Source organism: Mobula birostris, chromosome 2, assembly GCF_030028105.1.
Source record: "Mobula birostris isolate sMobBir1 chromosome 2, sMobBir1.hap1, whole genome shotgun sequence".
NCBI lineage: Eukaryota > Metazoa > Chordata > Chondrichthyes > Myliobatiformes > Myliobatidae > Mobula > Mobula birostris.
Window position 1 is genome coordinate 166571112 of NC_092371.1, and position 12096 is coordinate 166583207.

The following is a 12096-nucleotide window of genomic DNA, read 5'->3' on the forward strand; positions in this document are numbered from 1 at the left end:
TCCAGCAACCCACAAATTTAACTCTAGCCTAATCATGGGACAATTGACAATAACAAATTAACCTACTCACCGGCACGTCTTTGGACTATGGGAGGAAACTGGAGCACCTGGAGGAAACCATGTTGCACACAGGAAGGAGCTTACAAACTTGCTGACAGAGGATTGAACACCCAATTCCAACGCTCCAGGCCGTAACAGCATTGTGCTAACCACTACTCTACTGTGACGCCCCAACATGTTGCAGGTCAATGCCAGGGGAGTTTACATCGAGGAGGTGCTCCTCTGTCACTGCTAATATTCTCTCTCGTCTCACGCAGTGTGGGACGGGAAGGGAAGGGAACGCCCCTCACGTGGTATGGGACAGGAAGGGAACGCCCCTCACGCGGTGTGGGATGGGAAGGGAAGGGAAGGCCCCTCACGTGGTGTGGGACAGGACGTGAATGCTTCTCACGCAGTGTGGGACAGGATGGGAACGCCCCTCACGCAGTGTGGGACGGGACGTGAATACCCCTCACGGTGTGGGACAGGATGGGAACGCCCCTCACGCAGTGTGGGACGGGACGGGAATGCCCCTCACGCGGTGTGGGAAGGGACGGGAAGGGAATGCCCCTCACGTGGTGTGGGACAGGATGGGAACGCCCCTCATGCAGTGTGGGACAGGATGGGAACGCCCCTCACGCAGTGTGGGATGGGACGTGAATGCCCCTCACGGTGTGGGACAGGATGGGAACGCCCCTCACGCAGTGTGGGACGGGACGGGAATGCCCTTCACACAGTGTGGGACGGGGCGGAAATGCCCCTCACGCAGTGTGGGACGGGACGTGAATGCCCCTCACGCGGTGTGGGACGGGACATGAATGCCCCTCACGCAGTGTGGGACGGGAAGGAAATGCCCCTCACGCGGTGTGGGATGGGACGTGAATGCCCCTCACGCGGTGTGGGACGGGACATGAATGCCCCTCACGCAGTGTGGGACGGGAAGGAAATGCCCCTCACGCGGTGTGAGACAGGATGGGAACACCCCTCACGCGGTGTGGGACAGGAAGGGAAGGGAACACCCCTCACGCGGTGTGGGACAGGACGGGAAGGGAACACCCCTCACGCAGTGTGGGACGGGAAGTGAATGTATAGGTAGACAATGGTTGTGCTATTCCCAGGCTGTGTCCTCTCCATGCAGTCATACTATCCTCAGTCAATCTCAGCTAGTCGTTATCTCATTCAGCAATCAGCACAAAAACAGGCCATTCAGCCCTCTATATCTGTGCTGACCTTCAGGCACTCATTTAGACTAATCTTACACAAATCCAGTCTTGAATCCACACCAACTCCTCCAGCTTCCCCACAGGAAGAACATGCAGACTCTGCCCGTGGCAATGCACCTGGGGATCGAACACGAGTCTCTGGCGCCATGGGGCAGAGATTCTTATCAGCTATACCATTGTGCCACCGCTGAGCAGGAGGACAAAGTGGCTGCCCTCACACTCCGAGGGCCCCTGCCTGTTGCAAGGTGCTCCCTTCTGCCCCCAGACTGCACCGTAAGGCGCTGCTTATGCAAAGTGCGAGCAGGAGGCATGACTCACCCGCACCCCCATGAACTTGTCCCGTAGAACAATCCATGACAGCAGAAAGACAAAGGCCTTGTTACAGCAGAAGAGAGCAGAGGCATCTGTGGCACTGATCTTCTTCAGGGCCAGCAGGTATAGGTAATGGATTAGAGTCCACAGGACGCAGAAGGGGGCGGCCCTGGTGAAGAATATTTTGATGGTTAAGCCGTCATCACCATAGAACCTGCAGCATTCCCTGCCGGGGAGAAGGACGAGAGTTAGTAACTTCTCACAGCGCTGGTGACCCGTGTTTAATTCCTGTCTCTGTCTGTGTGATCTCCTCATGACTGTGTAGATTTCCTCTGGGTGCTCCAGTTTCCTCCCACATTCCAAAGACGTTTAGTTTAGGGTTAGTGAGCAGTGGGTATGCTACGTTGGCCCGTGGAACTGCATTGTTCTATGCCCCTCCACTCTCACCATAAGACCATAAGATATTGGAGCAGAATTAGGCCATTCAACCCATCGAGTCTGCTCTGCCAATTGATCATGGCTGAATTATTTTCCCTCTCAACCCCATTCTTCTGTCTTCTCCCCATAGCGTTTGATGCCCTTACAAATCAAGAACCTATCAACTTCCACTTTAAATATTCCCAATGACTTGCCTGTAGCAATGAATTCCACAGATTTATCACCCTCCCATCTCTGTACTAAATGGATGCGCTTCTATTTTGAGGACTCCTGGGCAAAGTTGTATGGAAGACCAGCACTTGCCCATGCTGCAAGTCTCCCCTCCCCATGCCATTGCTGTTGTCCAAGGGAAGGGCATTAGGACCCATACAGCTTGGCACCGGTGTCGTCGCAGAGCAATGTGTGGTTAAGTGCCTTGCTCAAGGACACACACACTGCCTCAGCCAAGGCTTGAACTAGCGACCGTCAAATCACTAGACGAACACCTTAACCACTCGGCCACGCGCCAACATTCGCTCTATCTAGGCCTTTCAATGAGATCCTCCCTCATTCTTCTAAACTCCAGGTAGTACAGGGTCAGAGCCATCAAATGCTCCTCAAACGTGAACTCTTTCAGTCCTGGGATCATTCTCGTGAACCACCTCCTCTGGACCCTCTCTGACGCCAGCACATCCTTTCTTGGATATGAAGTCTAAAACTGCTCACAATATTCCAAATGTGGCCAATACCTCTGTTGCTGAGTTCGAGTCTGCACACTGGGTGCTCAGGTATCTCTTAAAACCACAGACTGGGTGCCCTCACATTCCAGGAGAGAGCTCCTCACTCCACACTGGAAGATGGACTGAATTTTTCACATCCCCTCACAGTAATTAATTCAGATTGGAATTGATACTGAATGATAGGGGTGTGCTGACAGTCGTGCCCAAGACGTTATGAACACATACACAGGCAGAGCTAACAGTCACAAGGTATGAGGCGCTGTAACGCCACTGACACAGTTCCAGAGACCCAGGTTTGAAAGCAAGGATGTAACGCTGAGGCTTCAAAGGCACTGTTCAAAGCGCACTTGGAGTATTGTGAGCAGTTTTGGGCCCCTTATTCAATAAAGGATGTGCTGGCATTGGAGAGGGTCCAGGGGAGATTCACAAGACCTATCCCAGGAATGAAAGTGTTAACATATGAGGAATGTTTGATGGCTCTGGACCTGCACTCACTGGAGTTCAGAAGAATTGGGGTGGGGGGGGGGGGAAATCTCATTGATATCTACCAAATATTGAAAGACCTAGATAGAGTGGATAGAGTGGACATAGAGAGGATGTTTCCTATAGCAAGAGAAGCTAGGACCAGAGGGCACAGCTTCGGAATAGAAAGATGTCCATTTGCCACAGAGATGAAGAGGAATACTTTTTAGCCAGAGGGTGGTAAGACTGTGGAAATCTTTGCTACAGGTGCCCATAGAGACCAAGTCACTGTGTAAATTTAATGTTGAGGTTGACAGTTCTTGGTTAGTAAGGACATTAAAGGTTGTGAAGGGAAGGCAGGAGAAAGGGGTTGAGAGAGAAAATCAATTAGCTATGATTGAATGGCAGATTGAATGACTCGATGGGCTGAATGGCTTGAATCTTCTCCTATGTTTTATTGACTTATTGAGCTGTCAGTGAGGATTCTGCACTCCCTCCCACATTCTCCCTGTCCCTCCCAACAACATGAGGGTTGCTGGGTTCAATTAGCTGTGAATTGCCCCGTTTTGTGGGTTGGGCCAGGTTGGAAGGAAGAGGTGCCTGAAAATCAGAGGAATTGATAGGGGTGGGAGATGAGGGATGAGATTAATGTCAGGGGCCAACAAAGACTGCAAATGCTGAAAGGCCCACCTATACGCCAAATCACTCAATGATTCTAATGCCCAGTCACTCAAAGATTCTAATACTCACTCACTCAATGATTGTAATACTCACTCACTCAATGATTATAACGCCCAGTTACTCAATGATTCTGATGCCCAGTCACTCAATGATTCTAATCCCCCGTCACTCAATGACTCTCATCCCCCATCAGTCAATGATCTAATACACAAACATTCAATGAGTGTTTCTGCTGGCTCGGAGCTGAGGATGTCCGGTTTGTAGATAATCAAGTTGCCCTGGGATATACAATGGCAAGGCACATTAACTCTGACGTCAGTACTGAGAAGCATCAGCAGCCTGCAGGTATAGATAAACCACAGGTTGCTGCTCCTGCAGTACCTCTGCTGTCAGCTGGACTTATCTGAGCCTCTCTGGGAGACAAGGGTCTCCCTCACTAAGGATGCTAGTGTGGGTCTCCATCTCTCTAGCTGAGCAAAGTGCCATCTCCATCTGTCCACCCTAACAGCCCCAGTATGGAGCTGCATCTCCTTACTCCAACAGCCCTGATGCAGAGCTCAATCTTCCCACCCCTGAGGGCCCTAGGACAGAGCACAACCTCCCTACCCCATGGGACCCAGTACAGAGGTCCATCTCTCCACCCTGACAGTCCCAGCACAGAGCTCCATCTCTCCACCCTGACAGTCCCAGCACAGAGCTCCATCTCTCCACCCTGACAGTCCCAGCACAGAGCTCCATCTCTCCACCCTGACAGCCCCAGCACAGAGCTCCATCTCCCTCCACCATTAACCCCAGCGTGGAGCTCCCCACCTGAATTGTTGCAGAGGCGTCTGCTTCTCCTCGGCGCTCCAGGCGTGTCCGATGTAGTAGAGCGGGAAGAAAAGGAGGTTCCAGGTGGCGGCGAACCAGGTGACGGCGAAAGGTGCGTCAAAGGATCGGAAGGTGATCTTGGCCAGCTGGCTGGTGCCCGCCCAGGACGAGCAGACACTCAGGAACACTGCCCAGCCCCACAAGGCCTGCTTCAGCCGTGCAACAGAGAAGCCTCGCAGGTACCGGCAGCAGGCTGGGCTGCTCCTCCACCATCGGCTCCTCCTCCCTCCTCTGGCTTCCTCCTGCGTCTCCACCTCCGTCCGGACTGAGCTGCCCCCTGCCTTGCTCGCCTCCGTCCGCACTGAGCCACTCCCGGCCTTACTTGCCTCCTCTGGTCGTTCATCTGCTGTAAGGGGAGTGGGGGGGGGGAGGGGTCAAAGGTCAGTCCAGGTCCCAAATGTCAATCAGTAACAAACCCTGGGCGAGTGTCCTGGGAAGAGACAGATGTCACTGACAGTCTCTACACCCCACCCCGGCTGCTGGAGTGGGCAGCATGATCTACAGTCCTCTGGGATACCCCATCAGGAACCTCAACAATAAGTTACAGGGGAAGAATTAGGCCATTCAGCCCATTGTGTCAGCTCTGCCATTCAATCGTGGCTGATTTTTTTTTCCAGCCTGATTCTTCCATCTTCTCCTCATAGTCCTTGAACCCCTTACCAATCAGGAACCTATCAATCTTTGCTTTAAATACACCCAATGACTTGGCCTCCATCATCTTCTGTGGCAATGAAATTCTGTCTAATCTCTTCTAAAGAGACCTCTGTTTATTCTGAGGCTGTGCCCTTGGATCCTAGACTCTCCCATCTAGGAAACATCCTCTCCATGTCCATTCTACTAGGCCTTTCATATTGGGTAGGTTTCAGAGAGATCCTCCATCACGTACAGGCCCAGATGTTCCTGGTATGTTAATGAGCAGAGTGAACTGTGGTTTTGAATCCCTCTCTGGGTATTCAAGCAGGTCACCACTGATGAAAGCCAACACCTGTATGATCCTGAGCCAAAACGTTTCACCATTAATAACCAACAACCACATATTCCCAAATTCGCCAAGGATACACCAGGATTTCAACTTTCTTAATACAGACTGGGACTTCTTTCGTCAAAGAAGTTTAGACAGGGTAGAATTTGTTCGGGGTATCGGAGTGAGTTTCTGAAAACAATATGTAAGGACTCCATCTAGAGTGTGGGCTATACTGTACCTGGTGCTGAGTAATGAGCCTGACCTTTCGATGGGAACATCTGTGACTGAGATAACTTAAGACAGCTGCATATACGGATAAGTATGGACCTTATGGGAGAGTGCTAAATTGAAGCAGGGCAAATTGTGAGAGTATTAAGCAGGAACTAGGGAGGGCTAACTAGAAAACGCTGTTTCGGGTAAGTCCATTTCTGCCATCTTTAGAGTGTTTAGAGACCAACTGCACAGGGTAAAGGACAGGTAGGTTCCAGTATGAAACTTTGGATTATGGGAATCTAGTCAAGAAGCAAAAGGTAAGGTTTAGTACACAACAGATACTGCAGATGCTGGAAATCTTGAGTAACACACATAAAATGCTGGAGGAACTCAGCAGGTCAGGCAACACCTATGCAGGGGAATAAAGAGTTGAGGTTTTGGGATGATACCCTTCATCATTACTGGAAAGGAAGGGGGAAGAAGGTGAGGAGAGGGGAAGGAGTGCAAGCTGGAAGGGGATAGGTGAGGGGCAAGTGGGAGTGGGAGGGAGGCGATGAAATAAGAGGCTGGGAGGTGACAGGTAGAAGAAGTAAAGGGCTGAAAAAGGAATCTGAGAGGAGAGGTCAGCTGACTTTGGGAGGCAGGAAAAGAGGAGGTGCACCAGAGGGATGCAATGGGCAGCTGAGGAGAAAATAAGGGGTGAGAGGGGAGTCAGAATGGTGAATGGAAAAGAGAGGGGCGAGTAATAACTGACTGTTAGAGAAATTGATGTCCGCACTGTCAGGTTGAAGGCCACCCAGACGGAATATGAAGACTACCGAGGGCAGTGGGGTCACAACACAGGTCATGGGGTGTGCGGGTTCACACAACACAAGATGGGGAAGTGTGGATTCGTACAATGTGGGACAGGGGAATTAGAATCAGAATCAGGTTTATTATCACCAGCGTGTGAGGTGAAATTTGTTAACTCAGCAGCAGCAGTTCAATGCAATACATAATCTAGCAGAGAGAGAAAATAATAATAATAATAAAATAAATCATAATAATAAATTTACAAGTAAATCAATCACATATATTGAATAGATTATTTAAAATGTGCAAAAACAGAAAAACTGTATATTTAAAAAAAGTGAGGTGGTGTCCAAAGCTTCAATGTCCATTTAGGAATCGGAATGCAGAGGGGAAGAAGCTGTTCCTGAATCGCTGAGTGTGTGTCTTCAGGCTTCTGTATCCCCTACCTGATGGTAACAGTGAGAAAAGGGCATGCCCTGGGTGCTGGAGGTCCTTAATAATGGACCCTGCCTTTCTGAGACACCGCTCCCTGAAGATGTCCTGGGTACTTTGTAGACTAGTGTCCAAGATGGAGCTGACTAGATTTACAACTTTCTGGTCCTGTGCAGTAGCCCCTCCATACCAGACAGTGATGCAGCCTGTCAGAATGCCCTCCACAGTACAACTATAGAAGTTTTTGAGTGTATTTGTCGACATGCCAAATCTCTTCAAACTCCTAATAAAGTATAGCTGCTGTCTTGCCTTCTTTATAACTACATCAGTATGTTGGGACCAGGTTAGATCCTCAGAGATCTTGATACCCAGGAACTTGAAGCTGCTTACTCTCTCCACTTCTGATCCCTCTATGAGGATTTGTATGTGTTCCTTCGTCTTACCCTTCCTGAAGTCCACAATCAGCTCTTTCATCTCACCGATGTTGAGTGCCAGGTTGTTGCTGTGGCACCACTCCACTAGTTGGCATCTCTCACTCCTGTACACCCTCTCGTCACCACCTGAGATTCTACCCACAATGGTTGTATCGTCAGCAAATTTGTAGATGGTATTTGAGCTATGCCTAGCCACAGTCATGGGTATAGAGAGAGTAGAACAGTGGGCTAAGCACTAAGTGTGAATTAATACAACACAGGACGGGGAGTGCAGATTTGTACAATGTGGGATGGGGAGAGCGGATTCACAAAACACAGGAGAGGGACAGTATGGATCCACACAACACAAGAGAGGAGAGTGTGGATTTGCACAACACAGGACGGGGGAGTGTGGATTTGCACAACACAGGACGGGGGAGTGTGGATTTGCACAACACAGGATGGGGGAGTGTGGATTTGCACAACACAGGACAGGGGGAGTGTGGATTTGCACAACACAGGACAGGGGGAGAGCAGATTTGCACAACACAGGACGGGGAGTGTGGATTTGCACAACACAGGACAGGGGGAGTGTGAATTTGCACAACACAGGACAGAGGGAGTGTGGATTTGTACAACACAGGATGGAGCAGTGTGGATTTGCACAACACAGGATGGGGGAGTGTGGATTCACACAACACGGGACAGGGGGAATGTGGATTTGCACAACTCAGGACGAGAAGTGCGGGTACACACAGTGCAGGATGGGGAGAGCGGATTTGCACAATGCAGGACAGGGGTGTGCGGAATTGCATGAAGTGGGACAGAGACAGTGGATTCCCATAACACGGGACAAAGGGATGTGGATTCCCACAACACAGTACGGGAGATTGTGGATACATGGAATACATGTATAGTAGATTCAGAGATCACAGCACAGGGTGGATTGTGAATACACACAACACAGGACAGGGGGCTTGTGGAATCACACAACATAGGACAGGGTTGATTGTGGATTAACACAACACAGGACAGAGGGATTGTGCATTCAAACAACATGGGACAGGGGGATTGTGGATTAATACAACACAGGAGAGGGGGTTTGGGGATTCACACAACACAGGACAGGGGAGTATATGGATTTACAATACAGGACAGGAGGATTGTGGATTAACACATCATAGGACAGGGGGATTGTGCATTCAGACAACACAGGGCAGAGGGATTGTGGTTCCGACAACACAGGACATGAGGGTGTGGTTTACAAAAACACAGGACAGTGGGATTATGGATTCACACAACACAGGACAGAGAGACCGTGTGGATTTATAACATGGGACAGGGGGTTTGTGTATTCAGACAACACAGGACAGGGGGATTATGGATTCACACAACGCATGACAGAGAGAGTGTGCATTCACACAACACATGAGAGGGAAAGTGTGAATTCATAGAATGCAGGACAGGCATCTAAGGGATTCAGAGAATGCAACACGGGGGGATTGTAGATTAAAAAACGCAACACAAATGGATCGTGCATTCATACAACACAAGACAGACTGGATTCACACAACACAGAAAAGGGGGGTTGTGGATTCAGACAACACAGGACAGGGGGGATTGTAGATTCACACAACACAGGACAGAGAGAGTGTGCATTCACACAATGCATGAGAGGGAAAGTGTGGATTCATGGAATGCAAGAAAGGTGTCTACAGGAATCCGAGCATATAACACTGGGGGATTGCGGATGCAAAAACACAAGACAAATAGATCATGACTGAATACAACACAAGACAGACTGATTGTGGATTCACACAACACAGGACAGGGGGATTGTGGATTCCCACAACACAGGAGAGAGACATCATGTGTATTTACAATACGGGACAGGAGGATTGTGGATTAACACAACACAGCGCAGGGGAATTGTGGATTCCCACGACACAGGTCAGGGGAATTGTGGATTCACACAACACAGGAGGATTGTGAATTCCAACAACGTAGGCCAGGGATATTGTAGATTCACACAACACAGGACAGAGGGATTGTGGATTAACACAACACATGACAGAGGATTGTGAATTAACACAACACAGAACAGAGGATTGTGGATTAACACAACACAGAACAGGGGGATTGTGGAGTCACACAACACGAGACAGAGGAATTGTGGATTCCCATAACAGAGGTCAGTGGAAACATGTGGATTTACAATACGGGACAGGAGGATTGTGGATTCACACAACACAAGACGGGGAATGGTGGATTCAGACAACACAGGAGGATTAATACAGCAACGTAGTCCAAGGATATTATAGATTCACACAACATAGGACAGGGGGATTGGGATTCGCACAACGCAGGACAGAGAGAGTGTGCATTCACGCAACACATGAGAGGGAAAGTGTAGATTCATGGAATGCAGGACAGGCATTCCAAGAATACAACAGGGGGGGGGGCGGGATTGTGGATTAAAAAACACAAGACAAACAGATCGTGCCTGCATACAACACAAGACAGACTGTGGATTCACACAACACAGGACAGGGAGATTGTAGATTCCCACAACACAGCTCAGAGACATCATGTGTATTTACAGTACGGGACAGGAGAATTGTGGATTAACACAACACAACACAGAGGGATTGTGGATTTACACAACACAGGGCAGGGGAATTGTGGATTCCCACAACACAGGATAGAGATTTGTGGATTCACACAACACAGGACAGAGGGACTAATGATTCACACAATACAGAATAGAGGTATTGTGGATTCACACAACACAGGACAGGGGAATCGTGGATTCACACAACACAGGAGGATTGTGCATTCCAACAACGTAGGCCAGGGATATCATAGATTCACACAACGCAGGACAGAGAGAGTGTGCATTCACACAATGTATGAGAGGGAAAGTGTGGATTCATGGAATGCAGGACAGGCATCTAAGGGATTCTGAGAATACAACACAGGGGGGATTGTGGATTAAAAAATGCAAGACAAATAGATCGTGCATTCATACAACACAAGATGGACTGTGAATTCACGCAACACAGGACGGGGGATTGTGAATTCACACAACAAAGGACAGTGGGATTGAAGATTCACACAACACAGGAAAGGGGGATTGGGGATTCACACAACACAAGACAGGGGGATTGGGGATTCACACAATACAGGACAGGGGGATTGTGAATTCACGCAACAAAGGACAGTGGGATTGAGGATTCACACAACACAGGACAGGGGGATTGGGGATTCACACAACACAGGACAGGGGGATTGTAGATTCACACAACACAGGACAGGGGCATTGGGGATTCACACAATACAGGACAGAGAAAGTGTGCATTCACACAATGCATGAGAGGGAATGTGTGGATTCATGGAATGCAGGACAGGCAACTAAGGGATTCCGAGAATACATCACGGTGGGGGGCGGGGACTGTAGATTAAAAAATGCAAGACAAATAGATCGTGCATTCATACAACACAAGATGGACCGTGAATTCACCCAACACAGGACAGGGGGATTGGGGATTCACACAATACAGGACAGAGAGAGTGTGCATTCACAAAATGCATGGGAGGGAAAGTGTGGATTCATGGCATGCAGGACCGTCTAAGGGAATCAGAGAATGCAACACAGTGGGATTGTGGATCAATAAACACACGACAAATGGATCGTACATTCATATAACACAAGACAGACAGATTGTGGATTCACACAACAAAGGACAGGAGGATTGTGGATTAACAGATCACATGACAGAGGGATTGTAGATTCACACAACACGAGACAGAGGAATTGTGGATTCCCATAACAGAGGTCGGGGGGAACATGTGGATTTACAATGCAGGACAGGAGGATTGTGGATTCACACAGCACAGGACAGAGGGATTGTGGATTAACACAAGACAAGACAGGGGATTGTGCATTCAGACAACACAGGACAGAGTGATTGTGGATTCAAACACCGTAGAATGGTGGATATTGGATCATGCAACACTAGGCAGGGGACCGTGTGGATTTACAATACAGAGAATTGTAGGTTAACAGATCACAGGACAGGGGGATTGTGCATTCAGGCAACACAGGGCAGGGCAATTGTTGTTTCCAACAACACAGGATGGGGGGTGGGGTTGTAGATTCACACAACTTAGGACAGAGGGATTGTGCATTCAGACAACACAGGACAGAGGGATTGTGGATTCAGACAACACGGGACAGTGGGATTGCAGATTCACACAACACAGGACAGCGGGATTGCGGATTCAGACAACACGGGACAGTGGGATTGCGGATTCATACACCACGGGACAGTGGGATTGCGGATTCACACAACACGGGACAGTGGGATTGCGGATTCACACAACACGGGACAGTGGGATTGCGGATTCACACAACACGGGACAGTGGGATTGCGGATTCACACAACACGGGACAGTTGGATTGCGGATTCACACAACACGGGACAGTGGGATTGCGGATTCACACAACACGGGACAGTGGGATTGCGGATTCACACAAC

The 12096-nt window shown here is 49.3% G+C and overlaps 1 protein-coding gene across 2 annotated transcripts in view; it reads right to left on the bottom strand.

The window, feature by feature from the left end:
- Nucleotides 1-12096, bottom strand: part of LOC140193884 (solute carrier family 35 member F3-like) — a 93899-nt gene that overhangs the window by 16429 nt on the left and 65374 nt on the right. For both annotated transcript variants that reach the window (XM_072251020.1, XM_072251019.1), the window contains exons 3-4: nt 4685-5090; nt 1581-1800 (exon numbers count right to left, since the gene is read on the bottom strand). In XM_072251020.1, the coding sequence (XP_072107121.1) occupies nt 1581-1800; nt 4685-5090 (626 nt within the window). The remainder of the gene's footprint in view (nt 1-1580; nt 1801-4684; nt 5091-12096) is intronic.